The sequence below is a fragment of the Nicotiana tomentosiformis genome, chromosome 12 (assembly GCF_000390325.3).
Source record: "Nicotiana tomentosiformis chromosome 12, ASM39032v3, whole genome shotgun sequence".
NCBI lineage: Eukaryota > Viridiplantae > Streptophyta > Magnoliopsida > Solanales > Solanaceae > Nicotiana > Nicotiana tomentosiformis.
Genome location: NC_090823.1, coordinates 117459696 through 117480871, shown reverse-complemented (window position 1 = coordinate 117480871; position 21176 = coordinate 117459696). Strand labels below are relative to the sequence as shown.

Sequence of the window (21176 nt, the reverse complement as noted above, 5' to 3'; positions counted from 1 at the left end):
CTTTTTATTGTAATAATAATTTAATAATTATATAGGAGTTCAAACGTCATGTCTTTTGAAAAAGAATTTCAAAAGTCATTACTATTAATAAACAACCGTTTTCTTACATAAGAGAACCCAAGGGCAAAATTTTGAAGGACTTATGGCAATTATATATAGAATCTAATGCCTGTCATAATGGTGAGGAATTTCTACATCATGTATGTTGAAAAGGCAACTGAAAATATTTTTCGGATTGGGCTTTAATAACCATTTGTCATCTTCAAAGCTTTTGTCCATCTCTATGGAGTGGATGCATCATCTCTTTTTAAAAGTTATGTTTTCCTTCCTTCGTTCATACATATGTATTTTTGTTTTTCCTTTACTCACTTATCCCATACGAATGGATCACGGCGTTTGAATTTCATCATTCTGGAAAAATGACTTCTAAAGGAGATACAAGGGTCACGACCTTTCCACCAACATCACCGTTTGCATATTCTCATTTGACATCTTATTTTCTTCATATTTCATATCTCTCCATCTAATATCAAAAAAACAAATTCCCTAAAATGTAGCGAAAGCCATGGTAATACCTTAAACTCGGCCTATAGTTTTTTTTCAACTAGTACAAATTGAAGAAGTGAGTACTTTTTGGAATTTTTTAGGTAGCAATCGTTGTTGCACAGATTTTACAAACACATCTTGAAAATTCTTGGTTATTTTCAGGTTTAAAAGACAAGCATGAAATTTGGGCGCTATGACAAAGAGATCCTTGACATTGTAGCTTTGATGTAGAAAGGCCTTATCTCATATGAGTGGATGTTGGCCGGATGTAAATTTTGCATTTCTCAATTGGCCAGGTTTATTGAAATCTTCACTTCTCTTAAAATTAATGACATTTTTATTTGTTAAGATCTTTTTCGATGAAACTCTGTAGAATCTATTGGGGAATCCCCATCCGCACCCGAATTGGCTAAATCTAGTATAGTGGGTCTTGTTCCGATGCGGGAAAAAATCTTTTTAAAGGGCATCTCGGCGAAAGAGGACTGAGAACCATAAGGCGAGCGCCAAAACGCTAGCACAAACTGCTCCCACAGACACGCATGATAAGGGGGTGTGGGGACAACCAGGCCACCACTTTTACCAGATATGGGTCCGGACGACCCAAGAGCCCGCCATGCTAACTCGTATCTTAATGCTGAGTGTTAGATTATCATTTGAATCATGCAAGATATATTATTATGAATTTATGACTATCCATTGAAGTTATTATTAAATTTAAATATAAAATAAATCCAAGTAAACCACCTATTATAAAAATAAGAAAAATGAACTTTTTCAAAAAGTATTTTCTCTTCTTTCCATTTCCAGAAAATCAAAGAAATGACAAAAATTTAGAAACCTATATAGATTGTAAGACCTAAAAAAGCTAATAAAATTATTTAGTTAAGTTTATAATTTCTAATCGAGGAAAAAATAAAACATATCTACAATTGATACGAAAAAAAATTATAATACTTAAAAGTATAAAAATGATTAAAATGAGCGAGAAGGTAAAACATTTACGTGTCTAAAAAAAAGTTGTTTGTATGAAACCATAAAAATAAAAACAAAAACAATATTTTACCTAACCATTACTTGGAATGTAGACATTTTGAGTGAAGTGTGATTATCATTGGGATTGTGTTCATATATCCTTTATTATGGGATTACCTTCATATCCTTAATTATATATGAATCGCATCACACTCATGTAAAGAGTGATTATAGTGAGTAAATTTTTCCTTTCTTCTTTTAGTAATGGAGAAGAAAGAGATAAATTATTGATGGTGCTTCGATGGAGAAGTATAGTGATATATGGTGGATATAAAAATTTCTATGATCGTTAATTTAGATATTAATTAATGTACAGAAGAAAATAAAGCTTCATAATTGTCGGAATATAATTAATGACAACATGATTTTAATAAGGATGAAGAACGATAAAGTTTTATCATTTTTGTTACTTCTAAAAAGAATTATTTGTTACTATGTGGTTGTATATGTAAAGTTATTACCCCTCCGATAAAATAAGAACAACCCCATGTTCAACCCCTTTTTACCAGTAATATCGTCGTGGTAGTAATATCACTTTTCTTTTGCCTTCAATTTATTTTTTTATGAAACTGATTATACGAAGTGTGTTGGAGCAACCGAAAAACATAAATATGTCCTATAATTTATTCAACTAATAGAACTAAAACCATAAATAATTTTTTAAAATTGCAGTAATTTAGTTTTATTTCACGCTGCTAAGTCATTAGTTTTTAAATAAAAAGCAGGGACATAAAAAGCTGATGTGGCACTCCCAATGACCAGCAATTAGATTGATCTTTTTTCTCCTTTTTTTTGCAATATTTTCCTTTACCTTACTTAAAGAAAATACAAAACAAAACAAAAACACTAACAAACTTGCATCGTTTCCCTTGATTGTAGCTACATGATAAATAAGGAAAAATAAATTTTACCGCCGTTTCTAAATTCTAATGGATGTGTTCATAACATATGCGACTTTTCCCTTTAGTTTCTAAGACAAATGCTTAATAATGTTTTTGTTAATTTGTATGGAATAAATGCCTACCGTTACAATAAGGTTTAAATGGTTACCGATGCTTACCGCTATAAGAAGGCTTCGGCTTCCATGAGGTTTAAATGTATTTGCCTTTTTTTTTTTTGCAACTACAAAAAGGTGAATAACTTTGGCTCTCATGTGAATTCTCAAGAAACTAAACTAAAAATGTAGTCCCACTATTTTATTTGCTCATGGAGTAGTCAACAGTGAGTACTTCATGCATTTCTTCACTTCTTTTATTTTTTGCTCAAATATATCTAAATCAAATATCAGATGATTTATTCAACGAAGGATTATATATGAATATCTTTTGTTTAAGTACCTTGAGTTCATTATTGACATATTATATTTCTCGTAGCCTTGTGAATGTGATTCCCATATAATATTCACTACTAAAAAACTGGCTAATTTCGTCCAGGAAAATCGATCGAAATCGGTCGGAAATTGAGAAAAAGTGACTGATTTCCGACCGCTTTTAACTAGTCGCAAAAATGATGGTCGCTAAGGTATTTCGACCGAAATCGGTCGGAAATTTCAGTGCGTTGACTGACAGTCAAACTATATTTACTGACTGAAATCGGTCGGTATTAATTAAATTTTATTTATTTATTTTTCAAATTACCGACCGAAATCGGTCGGTATTAATTAAATTTTTTTTAAAAACTTTTTAAAATACCGACCCAAATCGGTCGGAATTTTAAATATATAATAATTTTAGAAATCTTCCAGATATATACTTTTTATATTGCATGTATACTCTCCAACCCAAGATATCATAGCACCACAATATTATATCTTATTACTATATTACTAATTAGTACTAGTATATATTATCATTATTATTTTATTGAATTCTAATTCTAAATATAGAATATTAAATCTTATTACTAACCATTAACTACAACCCTTCCTATATTTGCTTATTTTTTGTTAGTCCATAAATGTTGGACTCTATGCATCAAAGCTCAACTTATAATATGGAAAAGCTCACATCTATCCGCCGATGTGGGACAAGAGTATTTTCTAATTTTTGACGAAAATCGGTCGGAAGTTTTGAAAAATTTTAATAAAAAATTATTTTCCCATTTCAGCTGATGTGAGACAAGAAAATAATTTCAAATTCCAACCGAAATCGGTCGGAATTTTTGAAACATGTTAATAAAAAATTATTTTCCCATGGAAAAACCCACTACTTCTCTTCCCATGGAATATTTATTTACTAATCTATCCATTTTATTATTTGTTTGTTTCTTTCTTTTTTATGAAAAAAAGAGTGCATTAAATAAGGATTTCATAAATCAATAAAAAATTATTTCAAGTGAATAAAATTATGATTACATTTTAATGTAAAAATATGCTTAGTTATTTTTTCTAAAATTTCATTTATAATCATGAAATAACACATTAATTGTTTTATATAAAAAAAATATATTAACTAACCAGAATTAAATATATCGTACATTGATTAAGTAATTGGTATATAAGCTATAAGCTATATTGGATACAACTCATATATATATATATATGAGTTGTATCCAATTATATTAAGTTGTATTAATATAATTTAATTCAATTATAGTAAGTTTTAATTGAACATAATTGAATTTTCAATTGATCCACCGATCAAGCATTCGTGTATATATAGTATATATATAAGCTATATTCGATATATATATATACTGTATATACTAAGTGTATAGTATATAAGCTATATAAGATGTACATATAGTATAGTATAGTATAGTATATATATATATATATATATATATATATATATATAAGCTACATTCAATATTAAATATTGAATATTAAAATTTAGGATCTTAAATCAATTAAATATTATGTACATATATTTACACACACACACACACACACACACACACACACACACACACACACATATATATATATATATATATATATATATATATATATATATATATATCAAATAAGTATTAAATATTATTTATTTAAAAGTTGTTTATATAAAAGGTGACAAAAACCGACCGATTTCGGTCGGTAATATTATTAAATTTATATTTTAATTATTTTAAAATCATTTTTTCCGACCGAAGTCGGTCGAAAATATTTAATTATAACTTATTCCAGTTGGTTAATTTTATATATATATATATATATATAATTTTTGTTATATTAAAAATCAATTGCCTTGGGCGGAAAATAATAATTTCAAAATTTCCGACCGAAATTTCAAAATTTCCGACCGAATTAATAAAAAGTTATTTTTGTACATTATATACAAGTATGACCCCAGGTGTTGGTCAAATATCGACCAATTTTCGACCGAAATCGGTCGAAAGTTTTATTTTTTTTTTACTGTGGGACCATTATTTCCGTTGTCAGAAATTTTCTTGTTGACTTTTGCGATCAATTTAGCAATTTCCGATCGATTTCGGTCGGGTTTTTTTCCCGACCGATTTCGATCGGTATGCCTTGGACGAAATATGCCAGTTTTTTAATAGTGATTGTATGCTGTCAATGCCTCAATGGGCAAAAATTGAGACCGTAAAAGGTGTGGAGTCCATAGTTTTTGTTGGAGAAGGTAAAAAACTAGAAAGTTTTGTGCTTGATCTTTTCTTTTATCTTTTGCAAAGTTAGAGAATGTGGCAGTGTGGCAGATCCCATTTTCTTCTTTAAAGAGCCTTACACGGCTTGGCGGCAAAAATACAAATTAGTCCAATCAATGGTTATTAGATAATGAATAATTATACAAGTAAAATACTAATAATATGTTCAGATGTTATTTTTATTTTATTGTTATATCAATTTCGGGACTTTCATGTTTTTCTTATTGTGTATGAGATTCTTATGAATGCATTATCAATTTGTGTTTCATTTTAAGATTTTCTTTCTTCATTTGGACTAAAGTTACCTATTTCTTTTGAGATCAAATGTCTCTTATTATGAATAATAGTTACCTCTAAATTATACATTTATTAATAATAAATGATATTGTTTACAATAATTAAAATTATTTGTGGACAAATATAAATCAAGGACATGCTAGAAGAGTTATCATGTTACGTCTTCTTTTTCTCTGTAGAATGAAGGTTAACTTCTCCCTATGTGACACTTTTATTCCTTTTTTGTTTTTTTATCTGTATTTTTTTTTTTACATTTGATTTACATTTTGCGTATGTCTTTTATTATATTTTAATCATAAGACTTTATATAAACTTTTATCTTTTCTGTATCAACTAAATTTATAAAGATACATGTCTTACCGCGCGAAACCCGGACAACTTAACTAGTTTAATCAATAAATGGGTAAATCAATGGCTGAAACAAAAATTACTGTGAAAATTCAAAAATAGGCCGAGTTATAAGTGGTAATTGAAAAATAGTCACAGTTTCAAAAGTAATCGAAATTTAGTCACTTTTCATGTAAAGATAAATCTGAACAAAAACACTTTTTAAAATCCGAAAAATATTCCAGCATAATATTTTTTACATGTAAACTTCGAGCATAACATGTTGGATTTTCATAATGTGCTAGAGTTTCAACATAATATATTAGAAGTTCATACACAGGTGCTCTAATCTCCAGTATATTATGCTGGAACTTTTTGTGTGTTGGAGTTCCAGCATAATATGCTGGAAGTTCATACACAGGTGCTCCAATCTCCAGTATATTATGCTGGAACTTTCCGTGTGCTGGAGTTCCAACATAATATCTGGAAGTTCATACACAAGTGCTCCAATCTCCAGTATATTATGCTGGAACTTTCCGTGTGCTGGAGTTCCAACATAATATCTGGAAGTTCATACACAAGTGCTCCAATCTCCAGTATATTATGCTGGAACTTTCCGTGTTGCAGCAAAATAGTGGCTATTTTTCAATGACTTTGCAATCTATTTTTTAATTATCAGTCCGAAAACTGGCTAGCCCGTGCTATTTTAACAAAAAATACTTGGGTTGAGATGAGATGGGTCAAGATGAACTTAAATTTGGGTCATAATCCAACTCTCCCAACTTTTATCAAGTTTTAATTAAGGGATTTTTACACAAATAACCGGTCATATTCATTATTTACTTTTTTTAGCCATATACATAGATTATACACAATTATACATTATATAATATATAAATTATACATTTATTATACCTTCACTGGCTATTTTTAGTTTAAGCAATTTAGTGGACGGTTATTTGGGTTAATTCTTTTTTAATTAATGTGTATTATTTTCTTATAAATTTTTTATTATCAAATAAAACTTTTTTCTTTTTTATAATCATATATTACATATCAAATAATTTTAATAATATTTTGGTAAAGCTACTCATGAATTAATTTGGGTTAAAAATCAACCCAACTTTAGATGGACTGGGTCAACATGGGCTGAGTTCAACAAATGGACAGGTTAAGCGGGTCATATTTTTCTAGGTCAATGTTGACACCTCTACCCATAGAGAAAGCGAGTGATAACACTTATTAAACTTGAAGTTTTGCGAACGAGATAAAAAAATGAATAGTAACACCGAAATATCCTATTTGTACAAATCAGGGGGGAAGTGCACAGTTAGCCACTAATTAGAGATGTCTTTACTATTTGGCCATTGTTTAAAATATATTTACTTTTTAGCCAGTGCTTAATAAATTTTTACCCGCCCGGATGAAAATACTCATGTGCTAGACATGGGTGTTGTGTAAATATTAAGGACATGGTGTCCTTAACTTCATGAATGATGTGTAAATATTAAGGACAAAGTGCCCTATATTTGCACCTTCTGTTGTTAAACTTTAGGACATCATGTCCTTAACTTCATATGTGCAGGGTAAATATTAAGAACATGGCGTCCTTAATTTCATGTGTGCAGTATAAATGTTAAGGATATAATGTCCTTAACCTGTATTTGCACCTTTTGTTGTTAAACTTTAGGATCTCATGTCCTTAACTTCATATGTGCAGTGTAAATGTTAAGGACATGGTGTTCTTAACTTCATGTGTGTAGTGTAAATGTTAAGGACATAATATCTTTAACTTTATGAGTGTTGTGTAAATATTAAGGACATGATGCCCTTAACTTCATGACTGTTGTGTAAATATTAAGGACAAAGTGTCCTGTATTTGCACCTTCTGTTGTTAAATTTTAGGACATCATGTCCTTAACTTCATATGTGCAGTGTAAATGATAAGGACATGTCGTCCTTAACTTCATGTGTGCAGTGTAAATGTTAAGGACACCATGTCCTTAATATTTACACAGCACTCATGAAGAAAGGGTAAAAATATCTTTTCGTAATAATTTTAATAGAGTAGTGGCTATTTTTGGTCAGCATTAAAAATACTGGATAAAAATTAAATACCAATGTTAAAAAGTGGCTATCCCACGCCATTTCTACTACAAATCACTCTTTAGTAAAAGGCATAAATGGGCTATCCACGACTTACGAGTTACATGGACCAAGCCCACTCCATTTTCACGGATAGTATTAGAGCCCATCTTGATTAGTTGATCAAATTTGACAAATGATCGGTTTTTAGACCGCTAATTAAGTGTTAGCCAGCGGTTTCAAACTATACAATGTTTAGTCATTTATAATGCGAAAATAAAATTTTAACAAAAATATATCTAGTTAAAATACGAAAAAACTCCAAAAACTTTTACTAGAGTTTGGATATTTATCAGCTCAAACTCCAGGAATAATTTCTACGATTTGAAATGTGCAATTTGAACTCAATAAAAAATTCATGAAGTTTGAAGTTTTACTAGTTCGAACTTCACGAACTATTCTTAGAATTTAAGTTCACTATGTTTCCAAATGGGCAATCACTTATTTCACTAATTGTGTATTGCCAATTTTCTATGTGAATCATAAATAACGAGAAAATTATCAGAATGGTCCTTTATGTGCGGAGGTTGGACTACATTTGTCCTTAATGTATATCATTAACAAAAATAATCCTTAATATATTGAAATAGTGGATATTTTTAGCCGAAAACACTAAACCTAACACAAATTCTAGTTTCCAAAGACCAGCCAAAATTTTTTATTACCATATGTATAACCCAAAGGTAGATTTCCACAAACATTAACACAAATTCTCTCCAAAAATATTTTTCTCAAAGATTAATCTAAATACACAAATTTATTTCTAAAAGTTGTTTTTCAAATGTACACAAAAACCAAAATCCAAACACCAATTTATAGTAGATAAGCAAAATAAATAAATCTTCAAAACACACAGGAGTATATGATTTTTCGGATCAAAGGTAAAAGATACTGTATACAGTATACATAATCAACCAATACATACAAAAAAAATAAACCAACATTCAATTTCTAATGGGATATGAATCATAAAGACAGACTTAACTTAGATTTGGGCAATTAAACCATCTTCGTCGTGTCCTAGGAAGTGAGGCTTTTATATAACACCATTAATGGACAGGGACTTAACGTAGAATTGGGCAATAAATACCTAAAACCTATTTTTAAAAATAATTTGAAATTAAGACTAAAAATTAATTTGTGTATGTTTATTTTTAGGAAATAACTCTACATATGATACTATAGTGGCCGTTTGGACATAAGAATTATGAAATTTAGAAGAAAAAAGTGAAAAAAAATTTCAAGTGAAAATAATATTTGAAAATTAGAGTTGTGTTTGGACATGAATACAATTTGAAAATATTTTTTAACTTTTATGAGTGATTTGAAGTGAAAATTTTGAAAACAATTTTTTGGAGTTTTTAAAAAATTTTAAAAATTAATTTTAAGTGAAATTTGAAAATTTTATGATCAAACACTAATTAAACAAAAATGAAAATTTTTAGACGATTTGTTTTTTTTTTAAAATAACCAAACGGGCCTATATGTCAATTTTCCAAAAGTGGACACATCGATCCGAAAGTAGAAGAATCAAATACATACAAACACACGCACGCGTAAAGTGAACAACGTCCAAAAGTGAAATGAGAAGTGGAAAAGCCAAAAACAGAAAAAATAGAGAGAAAAGAAAGACTTTTTCTGATAGCCAATGGCCAATAGACAGGAGTTCAATTTTAATGAATAAGATTTCGCATTTTTTCACACTGTGTGTCAGAGGCCTCATCTTTAGGTCCCACACTCTTCCACTCTCAAATTACCCAACAAACTCCATTAATATTGTTATATATAGTGGGCTTTTGGATATAAGAATGGTAAATTTTCGGAAAAAAATTCGAAAATGATATTTGAAAATTAGAATTGCGTTTGGACATGAATATAAGTTTGGGTTGTTTTTGAATTTTTATGAGTGATCTGAGTGAAAATTTTTGAAAAATAGCTTTTTGGAATTTTTTAAATTTTAAAAAAATTCAAAAATTCATCTTCAAGTGAAAATTAAAATTTTTATGGCCAAACACTAATTTCGAAAAAAAAAATTAAAAATTCATGGCCAAATGGGCTCATAGTATTAGTACTTGAAAATTTATACATTACTTTTATACGGCGTATTTGATTGAGTACAATTAGTGGTGGCAAAATAGTTAAAAAAAATCAGTTATCCATCCATATTACCATTAAAAAGGGGGTTAAACAATGGACTTTTTAAAAATGGGTCAAATATGGATAAGAACCATATTATCCACTTTAAAAAATGAATAACCAATGGATAACTAATGGGTTTAACTTTTACATTTGTAAAGCCTTAGATTGGGGGTTTCTCAAGTTTAGGAGACTGGGAATTCTCCCAAAAGTGATCATATTCAAGAAGCCATGGATAATATGGATATCCATATTATCTGCCAGTTAATCTATTTTTTATTCATATTAAATATGGGTTGGTTCAAATAATTTATCTGTTTTTGCATTACCCATTTTCGACCCGCCTATATCTGACCTGACCCACCCGTTTGTCACCCCTAAATACAATGTTAAAAATTGAAAGAAATCGTTTGATTTTAAATATATACTCCTTTCGTTTCAATTTATGGATCTTATTATTTTTTTTAGTCTGTTTCAAAAAGAATATTTTTTTTATATTTAGTAACTCTTTAACTCTAACTTCCAACCTGACATATTTAAAACTACAAGATTTAAGGATATTTTGGTAATTTATACAAATTTTTAATTTAAAATCACAAGATTTAATAATTTTTCTTATTTTCTTAAACTTTGTGCTAAGTCAAACTAATATACATAAATTCAATACCAAGTACTTCCTCCGTTCAATTTTACTTGTCCACGATAGATTTTGCACACCCTTTCAAGAAATAATAGACGAAATGCATATTTTACCATAGTGCCCATAATAATAATGATAGTATTGGGAAAAAAAATTGTGAATGAGTAATCTATATTATATTAAAAATACGAAAGCCTTTAGCGAAATGTCGTTCGTCTTTTTTACCCTTTAAAAATAGAACTAACACTGGATAAAATAGTCATTTGATTATTTTTCTAATATTTAAAAATAGTCATTTAATTAATTCCCTAACATTTAGGAGTTTGTATAATAAATGTTTTCCTTATTTGAACAGTATTAAATATTATGACATTTAAAACTTTAAAATCACTAATATTTTACCTTATATAAATTTTACACTTAAATTATATATAAATAATAAATAAAATAAATAAAGGAGAGAATAAGAACATTAAAGAAGAGGAAGTACGTTTGGCTTTGGATAATATGGAAGTTTCTTTAAATTTCTTTAAATCTCTTCTATATTAGAATACTTACAATATATAGAAGACTAATCCACTAATAATAGTATTCTATATTATATTAGTTTTCAAAGCTTTTAAATTAGTAATTGCAATTGTTTGGAATATTTAGCATAAATTAATAACAAACTCCAAAATTATCAATTATTCCAACAAGATAGTTTATGAGATCTTTTAATTTCTCTAGATAGTATTAAATTTAGCTGAATATAATCAAGTTTCTTGATTATAATTATGTCTTTTAAAGGGCATTTTAATTGTAGACTTTATTTATGGTATAAAGTGATTCTTAAATTTTTGAGATTTACAAAGAATTATCATTTCTTTTTTCGTGGATGATTTTTTACCTAATCGACTTTTTACTATTTGAAAAAAATTATTATCGAATAAAAATATAATTGCAATTAAATACTTAAAATTTGGTATGAGCTAGCTAATTAGTATTATTTAAATACTAATCTCACTTGAAAAATGATACTTCCAAACTAAATACACACTTCCCGTTCTAACTTCAATCATTCTTTGAAATGCATTTTAAGTTGAATTATTTGACTGGTGATTGAGTATTTTCGTGGAACAGTTTTATTTTTTATTAGTTATATATGACCAACATTCATTATTTTCAAGAGCTTGTATTTTTATTTTATATCTCAAAGATAAATTTTAAATAATTTTTTTATTGGGTTAGGCACACGCGCAAAGCGCGTACGCTAATACTAGTTAATGATAAAGACAAAGGAGGAAAAAAAATATGATCTTCTCTTGATTTGCTAAAATGGACAAATAAAAGTAAAAATATATTTTTAGCACAATGAACAAGTATAAAATATAACATTAGGAATAACTACTTATAGAAATGCTGTTTAAAATATAACATTCGTTTAATAGTTGGAAATTATCACGAACTTATAAAAAATATAAGAAACCTCCTAAAAGTTTGAAATGCACGCTATTTGATGATGTAATAGTTCTTGCAATCATCAGTGTATAAACCTTAAGGCTTAAGTTTATAGGAGTACTGTAGTATTTGGGGTTGAATAATTCTTTTTTGTAAAGCAATTGTCCAAAAAGCAACTGCTATAAACTTAAATTACACGAAGTGTAGCGTGTACAAAATATTCCATCCGCTCACTTTTAATTCTCAGTATAAAGACAATTTTTTTCTCATATTTTTTCCTTAATTTATTAAACAATATTTCTTGAATAAATAATGGTTAATTATAGCTTTTTAATACTCAATATTAAAATTCACATAGAACTCAATATTAAAATTCACATAGAACTCTTTGTAATCAACCCTTCGTTAAACACAAAAGTCCACTAAAGTATCTTTTATTCTCTTGTTTTATGAATTATTTTTTTCTTCAGAGGTTATTTAAGAATTTGAGTTCAATTATTGAGTATCAATTAATAAGATTATTATAGTAAAATTATCATGTCATTCATTATTTTTTAACGGTAAAGTCAAAATGTGTACGAGTGATCGGAGCGAGTAATTCATTTTATGCGTCAGTTTTTCTCAAGAAACAAGAAAAAGGACGGTGAATATTTGGAGAAGTGAATGCAACTGAAGTTCCGAGAAAGAAGCAGTGAATCCCATGTCTGTAAAGAGGATAGGAGGGAGAAAACACACAAACAAACAACATGTTTATGTTATGTTATGTTACACATTGCACTCCATAAAGAGAGAGAGAGAGGGGTTGTGTTGTGTCCTAAAATACTGGCATTGCTTCGGACTTTGGGACAGAGAGAGAGAGAAAGGACTCTTTCTTCTTTCTCTCCTGAACCCATCATCGTCCTTGTCTCTCTCTCTTCTTTCTCTCTCTTACGTTGTACATTTTGATTTTCAAGAAAACTGCTGCATTCTTCTATTTCAGGGTCTTTTTTTGCAGTTATATCAATTGCCACTTCCTTATTTCTTTATCCTTTCCCTTTTCAGGTACCCTTTTTTTCCCCTTAATATTTTGCTTTTTGTGGCCTGTGTCTTGTTTTTTCTTTTAATCACAAGAAAATGTGCTGCCCCTTTTTTTTCTTCTGTGAAACTTTGCCTGTTGTAATTTGGTAAATGAATTTTCTTTCTGAAGGATTATGTATTTTGTGTTGTGGTTGTTGTGTTTGTTATGTTTAAAATGCTGGCAAAATAGCTGCAGCTTAGCTGAAATGTTTTGTGATTTCCTCTCAAAGAAAGTTAAATCTGTTGTAAAAATTGAATCTTTATTGGATATATGCAGGGGCCTTTTCCCAAATTTAAGGCTCAGATAAACTCAAATTTGTTTAAATAAAATATAGTAATTTTCAAGAAAAGTTAGATTGAACCCGTGGAAACAGGCACTTGCAGAAATGCAGGTTAATGCTGCTTGCAATAGACCCTTACAAAAGTTAGATCACGGGTTCAACCCGTGGAAACGTGCTCTTGCAGAAATGCAGCGTAAGGCTGCATACAATAGACCCTTATGGTTCGGCCCTTCTCCTGACCTTGCGCATAGCAGGAGCTTAGTTTACCGGGCTGTCTTTTTTTTTTTTGGATCTTGATGTTATTTGGATGAGCTGTGATTAATTTATATATTTGAGGTTAATGTATCACCCCCCTTTGCGTTACAGGCCTGGCCTAATTCCTCTGGGTATCCCAATTCACATAAAAAGGAATGCTTGCATGAGGATGCCCTTTAATTCATGTCTTTTTCCTCTTAGGAAAGTTATCATGTTGTGGTGCAACTGATTTAGGCTTTCCTTGAGAGGAAAAAAGAAATGGCGCGAGGCAGGATAAGGGCAAAGATCCGAAGGAGCAGTTTGTACTCATTTGCTTGCTATCGGTCGCATGCCAAGGAAGATGGTCCCCATCAGTTAGGCCCCGGGTTCTCGCGAGTTGTACATTGTAACCAGCCCCATCTCCATGAAAAGAAACCTCTTAAGTATTGCAGCAATCACATATCCACCACAAAGTATAACATCATCACATTCCTACCCAAGGCCTTATTCGAGCAATTCAGGCGTGTTGCTAACTTGTATTTTCTCATGGCTGCAATTGTGTCGGCCACAACAAATCTGTCCCCGTTCTCAGCTTTCAGTATGGTAGCTCCGTTGGTCTTTGTGGTCGGGTTGAGTATGGCGAAGGAAGCCTTAGAAGACTCGCGGAGGTTCATACAAGATACAAAGGTCAATCATCGGAAAGCTAGTGTCCACAAGGAAGATGGTGTGTTTAGTCATAAGCCGTGGATGAAGATTTCGGTTGGAGACATCGTGAAAGTGGAAAAGGATCAATTTTTCCCGGCAGATTTACTTCTTTTATCGTCTAGTTATGAAGATGGAATCTGTTATGTGGAAACTATGAACTTGGATGGAGAGACAAACTTGAAGGTAAAACGAGCGTTGGAGGTTACTCTATCTTTGGAGGATGATGAGGCTTTCAAGCAATTCAGTGCAACCATAAAATGTGAAGATCCTAATCCTAGTCTTTACACTTTTGTGGGCAACCTCGAGTATGATCGTCAGGTTTATCCTCTTGATCCGAGTCAGATTCTTCTCAGGGATTCAAAGCTTAGGAATACAGCTTATGTTTATGGAGTTGCTATATTTACTGGTCATGATAGCAAAGTTATGCAGAATTCTACAAAGTCTCCTTCTAAAAGGAGTAGGATCGAACTACAGATGGACAAGATTATTTACCTCCTTTTTACTGTCCTTCTCTCGATCTCATTTGTCAGTTCAATCGGCTTTGCCATATATGCAAAATTTCAATTGCCAAGCTGGTGGTATATGCAACCTATGAACGAAGTAAATAATGTGGTCGATCCAAGACAGCCTGAGTTGTCAGGCCTTTTGCATCTGGTCACTGCACTTATACTATATGGTTATTTAATTCCTATATCCCTCTATGTTTCCATTGAAGTTGTGAAGGTCCTACAGGCATTGTTCATAAACCAGGATATTAGTATGTATGATGACGAGTCTGGAACTCCTGCTCAAGCGCGAACATCAAACTTAAATGAGGAGTTGGGGCAGGTCGATACTATCCTCTCAGACAAAACCGGCACTTTGACATGCAACCAAATGGACTTCTTAAAATGCTCCATTGCTGGTACGGCATATGGAATGCGTGCAAGTGATGTAGAACTTGCAGCCGCAAAGCAGATGGCTGAGGACCTTGGTGGGCAAGATCCTGATTCACCGAGACGCGAGTATGAGAATGGTTCATCAGAAATTGAATTAGAGAGTGTCATCACTTCAAAAGACGATTTTAAAGCTGCAATAAAGGGGTTCAGTTTTGAGGATAGCCGCCTTATGAAAGGAAATTGGATGAAAGAGCCAAATGCAGAAGTCATCTTGTTATTCTTTAGGATACTTTCAGTTTGTCATTCTGCTATTCCCGAGCTAAATGAGGAGACTGGCAACTTTAACTATGAAGCGGAGTCGCCAGATGAAGGAGCATTTCTTGTTGCAGCTAGGGAATTTGGCTTTGAGTTTTGTAAAAGAACTCAATCAAGCATTTTTGTACGGGAGAGATATCCTTCTTTTCAAGAGCCAATTGAAAGGTGAGATAAACTCACATACTCGTAAGTTGCTTTCAACAACAATTGCACACCACTTGTAGTATGTCACTATTTTCTAAGGTTACATGTTGTTGCTATTCGTTTAGGGAATTCAAAGTTCTCAATCTATTGGAGTTCACTAGCAAGCGGAAGAGAATGTCTGTTATAATTCGCGATGAGAGTGGCCAGATTCTTCTCTTGTGTAAAGGAGCAGACAGGTGTTTCTTTGAATGTCCTTTTTATTACGATGAACTATGCATCCTTAAAGTAGGTGATCTAAGTGACTATTTTGCTATCAAACACGCTGTTAAATTGTCTGTCAATTACAATATGCTTATTCGTTGATTACTCTATTACCCCTTTCCTCCTATATCTTTCCTTTGTTTGGTTTGGGGTGGGGGTGGGGGGTGGGGGGGTGGGGGGGTGGGGGTGGGGTGTGAAGACGGGATGTGGTTTTGCTAAAATTATTAGTATAAGTTATGATACCTCTCTCGGCTATTTCTTAAGTTGTACAGAAATGATTTATGGCTATGTTCTTAATATATAATTTCAAACCTTTTCTTTAATTATGCAGCATCATCTACGATAGATTATCAAAGAATGGAGGAAGGTTTCAAGAAGCTATGACAAAGCATTTAAATGATTATGGGGAAGCAGGGTTGCGTACACTTGTGCTTGCCTACAAAAAGCTCGATGAGGCGGAGTACTTAGCCTGGAATGAAGAGTTTGCTAAAGCAAAATCTTACATTGGCGGTGACAGAGATGCCATGCTTGAAAGAGTATCTGATATGATGGAAAGGGACTTGATCCTTGTTGGTGCAACTGCTGTGGAGGATAAACTACAGAAGGGAGTATGTAACTTATACAACAACTACGCCTCAGTCCCAAACAAGTTAGGGTCGGCTATATGAATCCTCGTCGACCATGTTACTCCATTTAAACTCATCTCAGGACAATATTTTAAAAATAAAAATAAAAAAGTACTAGAAGTTCTATATATTCTCTACTTACATCCTAAGAAAGCAAAGGACGTAAAGTAAAAGTGCTAACATGACTTAAACATATTCTCAACTAATAGGTATCGCAGGAGTATGAGCTTACTTAAAAATTCAAAGTATATTTTCTTGCACATAATCGCACTTTCTGACTAATTCATTATTTATCTTTTCACCAGGTTCCTCAGTGCATAGATAAACTGGCGCAAGCTGGTCTCAAAATCTGGGTACTGACAGGTGATAAGATGGAAACAGCCATCAACATAGGGTCCGTCTCCTAAAGAGAGAAATGCCTTCCAACATTATAATACTTATTCAGTCAATGGTTTATAACTGCTAAAGGACAAATTCCTGTTTCCTTGCAGCTATGCTTGTAGTTTGCTTCGACAAGGAATGAAACAGATAAGCATAACGACAATGAATGCAGACTCAGTGGCTCAAGATTCTAAACAGGTAGGCCATTCTAAACCAAGTATACAAAGTTTGTAGGAGATTTGTTACAAGTGATGGAGCCTCCATTTCTGTTTTTTACTGGTCAGGCTATGAAGGAGGACATTTTGAAACAAATCACAAATGCTTCTCAAATGATCAAACTTGAAAAGGATCCACATGCTGCGTTTGCGTTGATTATTGATGGGAAAACTCTAGCTTATGCTTTGGAGAATGATATGAAGCAACACTTTTTGAACTTAGCAGTTAATTGTTCATCTGTCATCTGCTGTCGTGTATCTCCTAAGCAGAAGGCCTTGGTAAGATAAACCAGATTGGCTTCTGTAATTCTACCCCAATTATTCAGCCATGAAATTGGTCATATTTATATTTCCTTCGTAATTGATTTGGATCAGGTTACTAGGTTAGTAAAAGATGGAACTGGAAAAATCACCTTAGCAATTGGCGATGGTGCAAATGATGTTGGGATGATTCAAGAAGCGGACATCGGAGTTGGTATCAGTGGTGCAGAAGGAATGCAGGTTAGTGGTGCATCTATGTGGCATTTGGCCCTTATTAATCTAAAAGGTTTTTCAGCATTTTGCTTAAAAACGCATTATTGTTTTTCATAAGTATCAAGCCCGCCTTTTTCACCCAAGCCGATTCCCCGTGCTACCAAGTTTTGAGCAGACTACGGATCCATTCGACGATCTTTTTGATAATATATGTGAACAAATAATAGCTATAGTCCAACCATTTCCCGAATTTCAAGGGTGGGATTTGTATTTGTTGGACGAAGTTATTTCATTGTCCCTTTTTTCCCTGATGGATGAATATTATTTTTCCATTGAATGCCTCCAAGGCATATACTTAGATTTAATCACCAATGGTGCTTCTTCAGCCTTTTAAACCTTTTTTCTTAATTATTGAATTGAAGTTATATAAAAAATGAACTGACAAAGCATCTGTTCACGGAGGTTGTTGTAGTTTTCGTAGTTGCAAGAATTTTTTTCTCACGATTGGGTTAGTGTTCAGTGTACCGCTTGTCTAGCCTATGCTTCGCATGATCATCTCAATGTTCAAGCTCTAGATTTTTATGCACATAATTCCAGTCCCACTTTCTCAAACTTTGAATTGCGAATTGTCATGTTTGTTACAATATCACGTAACATCAGCCTTTATTATGTTGCAGGCTGTGATGGCGAGTGACTTTGCTATTGCGCAGTTCCGGTACCTGGAGAGACTTCTTGTTGTACATGGGCATTGGTGCTATAAACGAATTGCTCAGATGGTAATGACTGTACATAATGTTTCATTTTGTGGATAGAAGATCAAATACATATGGCAAGTGACATAAAATGCCTAAGCAGATAAATATGTGATTATATTCGTGATCTAACTGGATCTTTCTCCTATACTTTTCTGACTTGCATTTTATCTTCTGCGTTCAGATATGTTATTTCTTCTACAAAAACATCTGTTTTGGCCTCACACTCTTTTACTTCGAGGCTTTTGCTGGCTTTTCGGGACAGTCTGTCTATGATGATTCGTATATGATGCTATTCAACGTCATTCTTACTTCATTGCCTGTAATTGCACTTGGAGTATTCGAGCAGGATGTGCCTTCTGATGTTTGTTTAAAGGTATTCCTCCGGTTACTATCTTACTTCTCATAGTTTCAATAAAATCGACTTACACAGACATCTCTGCTAAATTGCTCCGCAGTTTCCAGCACTGTACCAACAAGGGCCGAAAAACTTGTTCTTTGACTGGTATAGAATTCTCGGGTGGCTTGGCAATGGTATCTACACGTCCCTCATTATTTTCTTCCTCAACATTATCATCTTTTACGATCAAGCCTTCCGTTCTGGAGGCCAGACGGCTGACTTGACAGCTTTGGGTACTACGATGTTTACCTGTGTCATATGGGCTGTGAACTGCCAAATTGCACTTACTATGAGTCATTTCACATGGATACAACATATTCTTATTTGGGGAAGCATTGCTACTTGGTACATAGTTCTCTTGATATATGGTAGGTTAGCACCAGTTTATTCTAAATACGCGTTCAGGATACTCGAGGAAGCTCTAGCTCCTGCTCCAATCTACTGGTGTACCACTCTTTTAGTAACTATGGTATGCACTCTGCCTTACTTAGCTCACATAGCTTTTCAACGATCGTTTAGTCCGATGGATCATCACATTATTCAAGAAATCAAATATTATAAGAAAGACATAGAAGATCGTCATATGTGGAAGAGAGAAGGATCTAAAGCAAGGCAGAAGACCAAGATTGGGTTCACAGCAAGAGTAGATGCTAAAATTCGGCTGTTGAGAGGGAGACTGCAGAAAAAGAAATTATAACTGTGAATGGTTGATTTTCTTTTAATTTTTTTGGGGGAGTAATTTTTCCCTTTCAATTACTACACAGAACTTAGGGGGTTAGGCCATTTACAATTTTTCTTCTTTGGCCTATTTGTAACTCATTTGTAAATTTCTTTTTGTCCAGTATAGTGAGAAATCAAATGAGGTCATTCATTTGTTCCCAACTACTGTGGCAGTCTGTATTGTACAATACTTGCACGATTTACTTGTAGTTTGAGAAGGTAGCTATATGTGTTTATATAAATCGTGGTCATGTTCATTGTTTACTTTTTCTAGCCATGTACATAAATTATATATTGATTATACATAATTATATACATATAATACATAAATTATGCATATATTATATCCCCGCCGGCTATTTTTAGTTTAAATGGTTGGATAGGCGGCTAATTAACCATAACTTGACCTGTGACTCTTGGACTAATACCAAATCCTAAATTGACTCGTGTACTGTGTATAAGCTTCATTCTCAGCTGCCAGACAGTTTTTTTTCGTGAAAAATGTTAATAGGTCCTTTCCTATAAATTATAATGGGATTTAGTATTATACAACTATGCCTCAATCTCAAAGTAATCATGTAATTTTCATTAATCATGTCACTCCACTTATACCATAGTAATTTAATTTTTGAATAATTAGGTTTTCTAGCATTATAATATCTTTATACTTTTTACTAGCATACAAATCTCTAACAAAACTAACAGACTTTAAACGCTAAACCTTAATTTAAACTAATTGGTATAAGTCTATATGGATCTTATGCTTCTATTCTATCCTTCTTTGTGCTAAGTCTGTATGGATTCTAAGATTGTACGTCTTCGACACAATTCCTCCTTGTGATTTTAGGTAACCTTCAATCATCACGGTTACACACTTACAAACTAGTGCGTCGAGAAGTCGACGTAAGACACCAAATAATCTCTAGCTGTTCTCTTATTTTATCCTTTAAGTGTGTTACTTGCACCTTTTGACGAACATAATCATTTTTAGTTTTATCTAATTTTGTATGATTATACTTTGTTTACCCTTATAATCGGATAACAATTAAATCTGTAAATAGTTTTAAGGATATGTGATTTCACTTGGCACAAACTGAGAAATATAGGAATTGAAGTCAGAAATTAACTGTAAAATGAAGCAAGCCAATGTAACGTGCAACTTTGGCCCTCGAGCTAGATCGCCCTCGAACCAACTGAGTATAATATTGAAAAGCAAGAACTGAACAACTGAATAAGAGAGCTTAAGAGAGAAAACGTAATATATTGTTTTGTTATGCGTGTCCCCCCTTACAAAATGATTGGAACCCCATTTATATAGTAGAGGAGTTCTACATATGGTACAATTCTAAATACAGAAGAAAATCTTCTGATTGGCTAATCAACCGGTCTTGACTTGATATATGCCGAGATCTCCGCCACAATCCTCGTCCGGTCACGGATTCCTCGGCTTTCTGTTATTCGACCTAGCAGGCTTCCTTCGATCTTGCTAGATCCCTATCCTTCTCGGTCTCGACCTTAGCTGGTCTCGATCTCGATCTCGATCGATCCCTGAATCACGAGCTAGGCAA

General features: G+C 32.3%; 1 protein-coding gene and 1 long non-coding RNA gene across 2 annotated transcripts; both read left to right on the top strand.

Annotated features, from left to right (window-relative positions):
• Nucleotides 1-125: 125 nt before the first annotated feature.
• On the top strand, nucleotides 126-1236 carry LOC138903473 (uncharacterized). Its single transcript, XR_011412581.1, has 2 exons — nucleotides 126-622; nucleotides 709-1236. It is a non-coding gene; the product is annotated as an uncharacterized lncRNA (long non-coding RNA).
• An 11695-nt stretch (nucleotides 1237-12931) lies between these two features.
• On the top strand, nucleotides 12932-19872 carry LOC104095188 (probable phospholipid-transporting ATPase 4). The gene is made up of 11 exons (XM_009601242.4): nucleotides 12932-13207; nucleotides 13870-15800; nucleotides 15905-16015; nucleotides 16372-16648; nucleotides 16972-17060; nucleotides 17158-17245; nucleotides 17332-17541; nucleotides 17638-17763; nucleotides 18414-18512; nucleotides 18673-18864; nucleotides 18947-19872. The coding sequence occupies exons 2-11, from the start codon at nucleotides 14017-14019 to the stop codon at nucleotides 19583-19585; spliced, it is 3615 nt and encodes a 1204-aa protein (XP_009599537.1). The 5' UTR covers nucleotides 12932-13207; nucleotides 13870-14016; the 3' UTR covers nucleotides 19586-19872.
• The last annotated feature ends 1304 nt before the right edge of the window (nucleotides 19873-21176 follow it).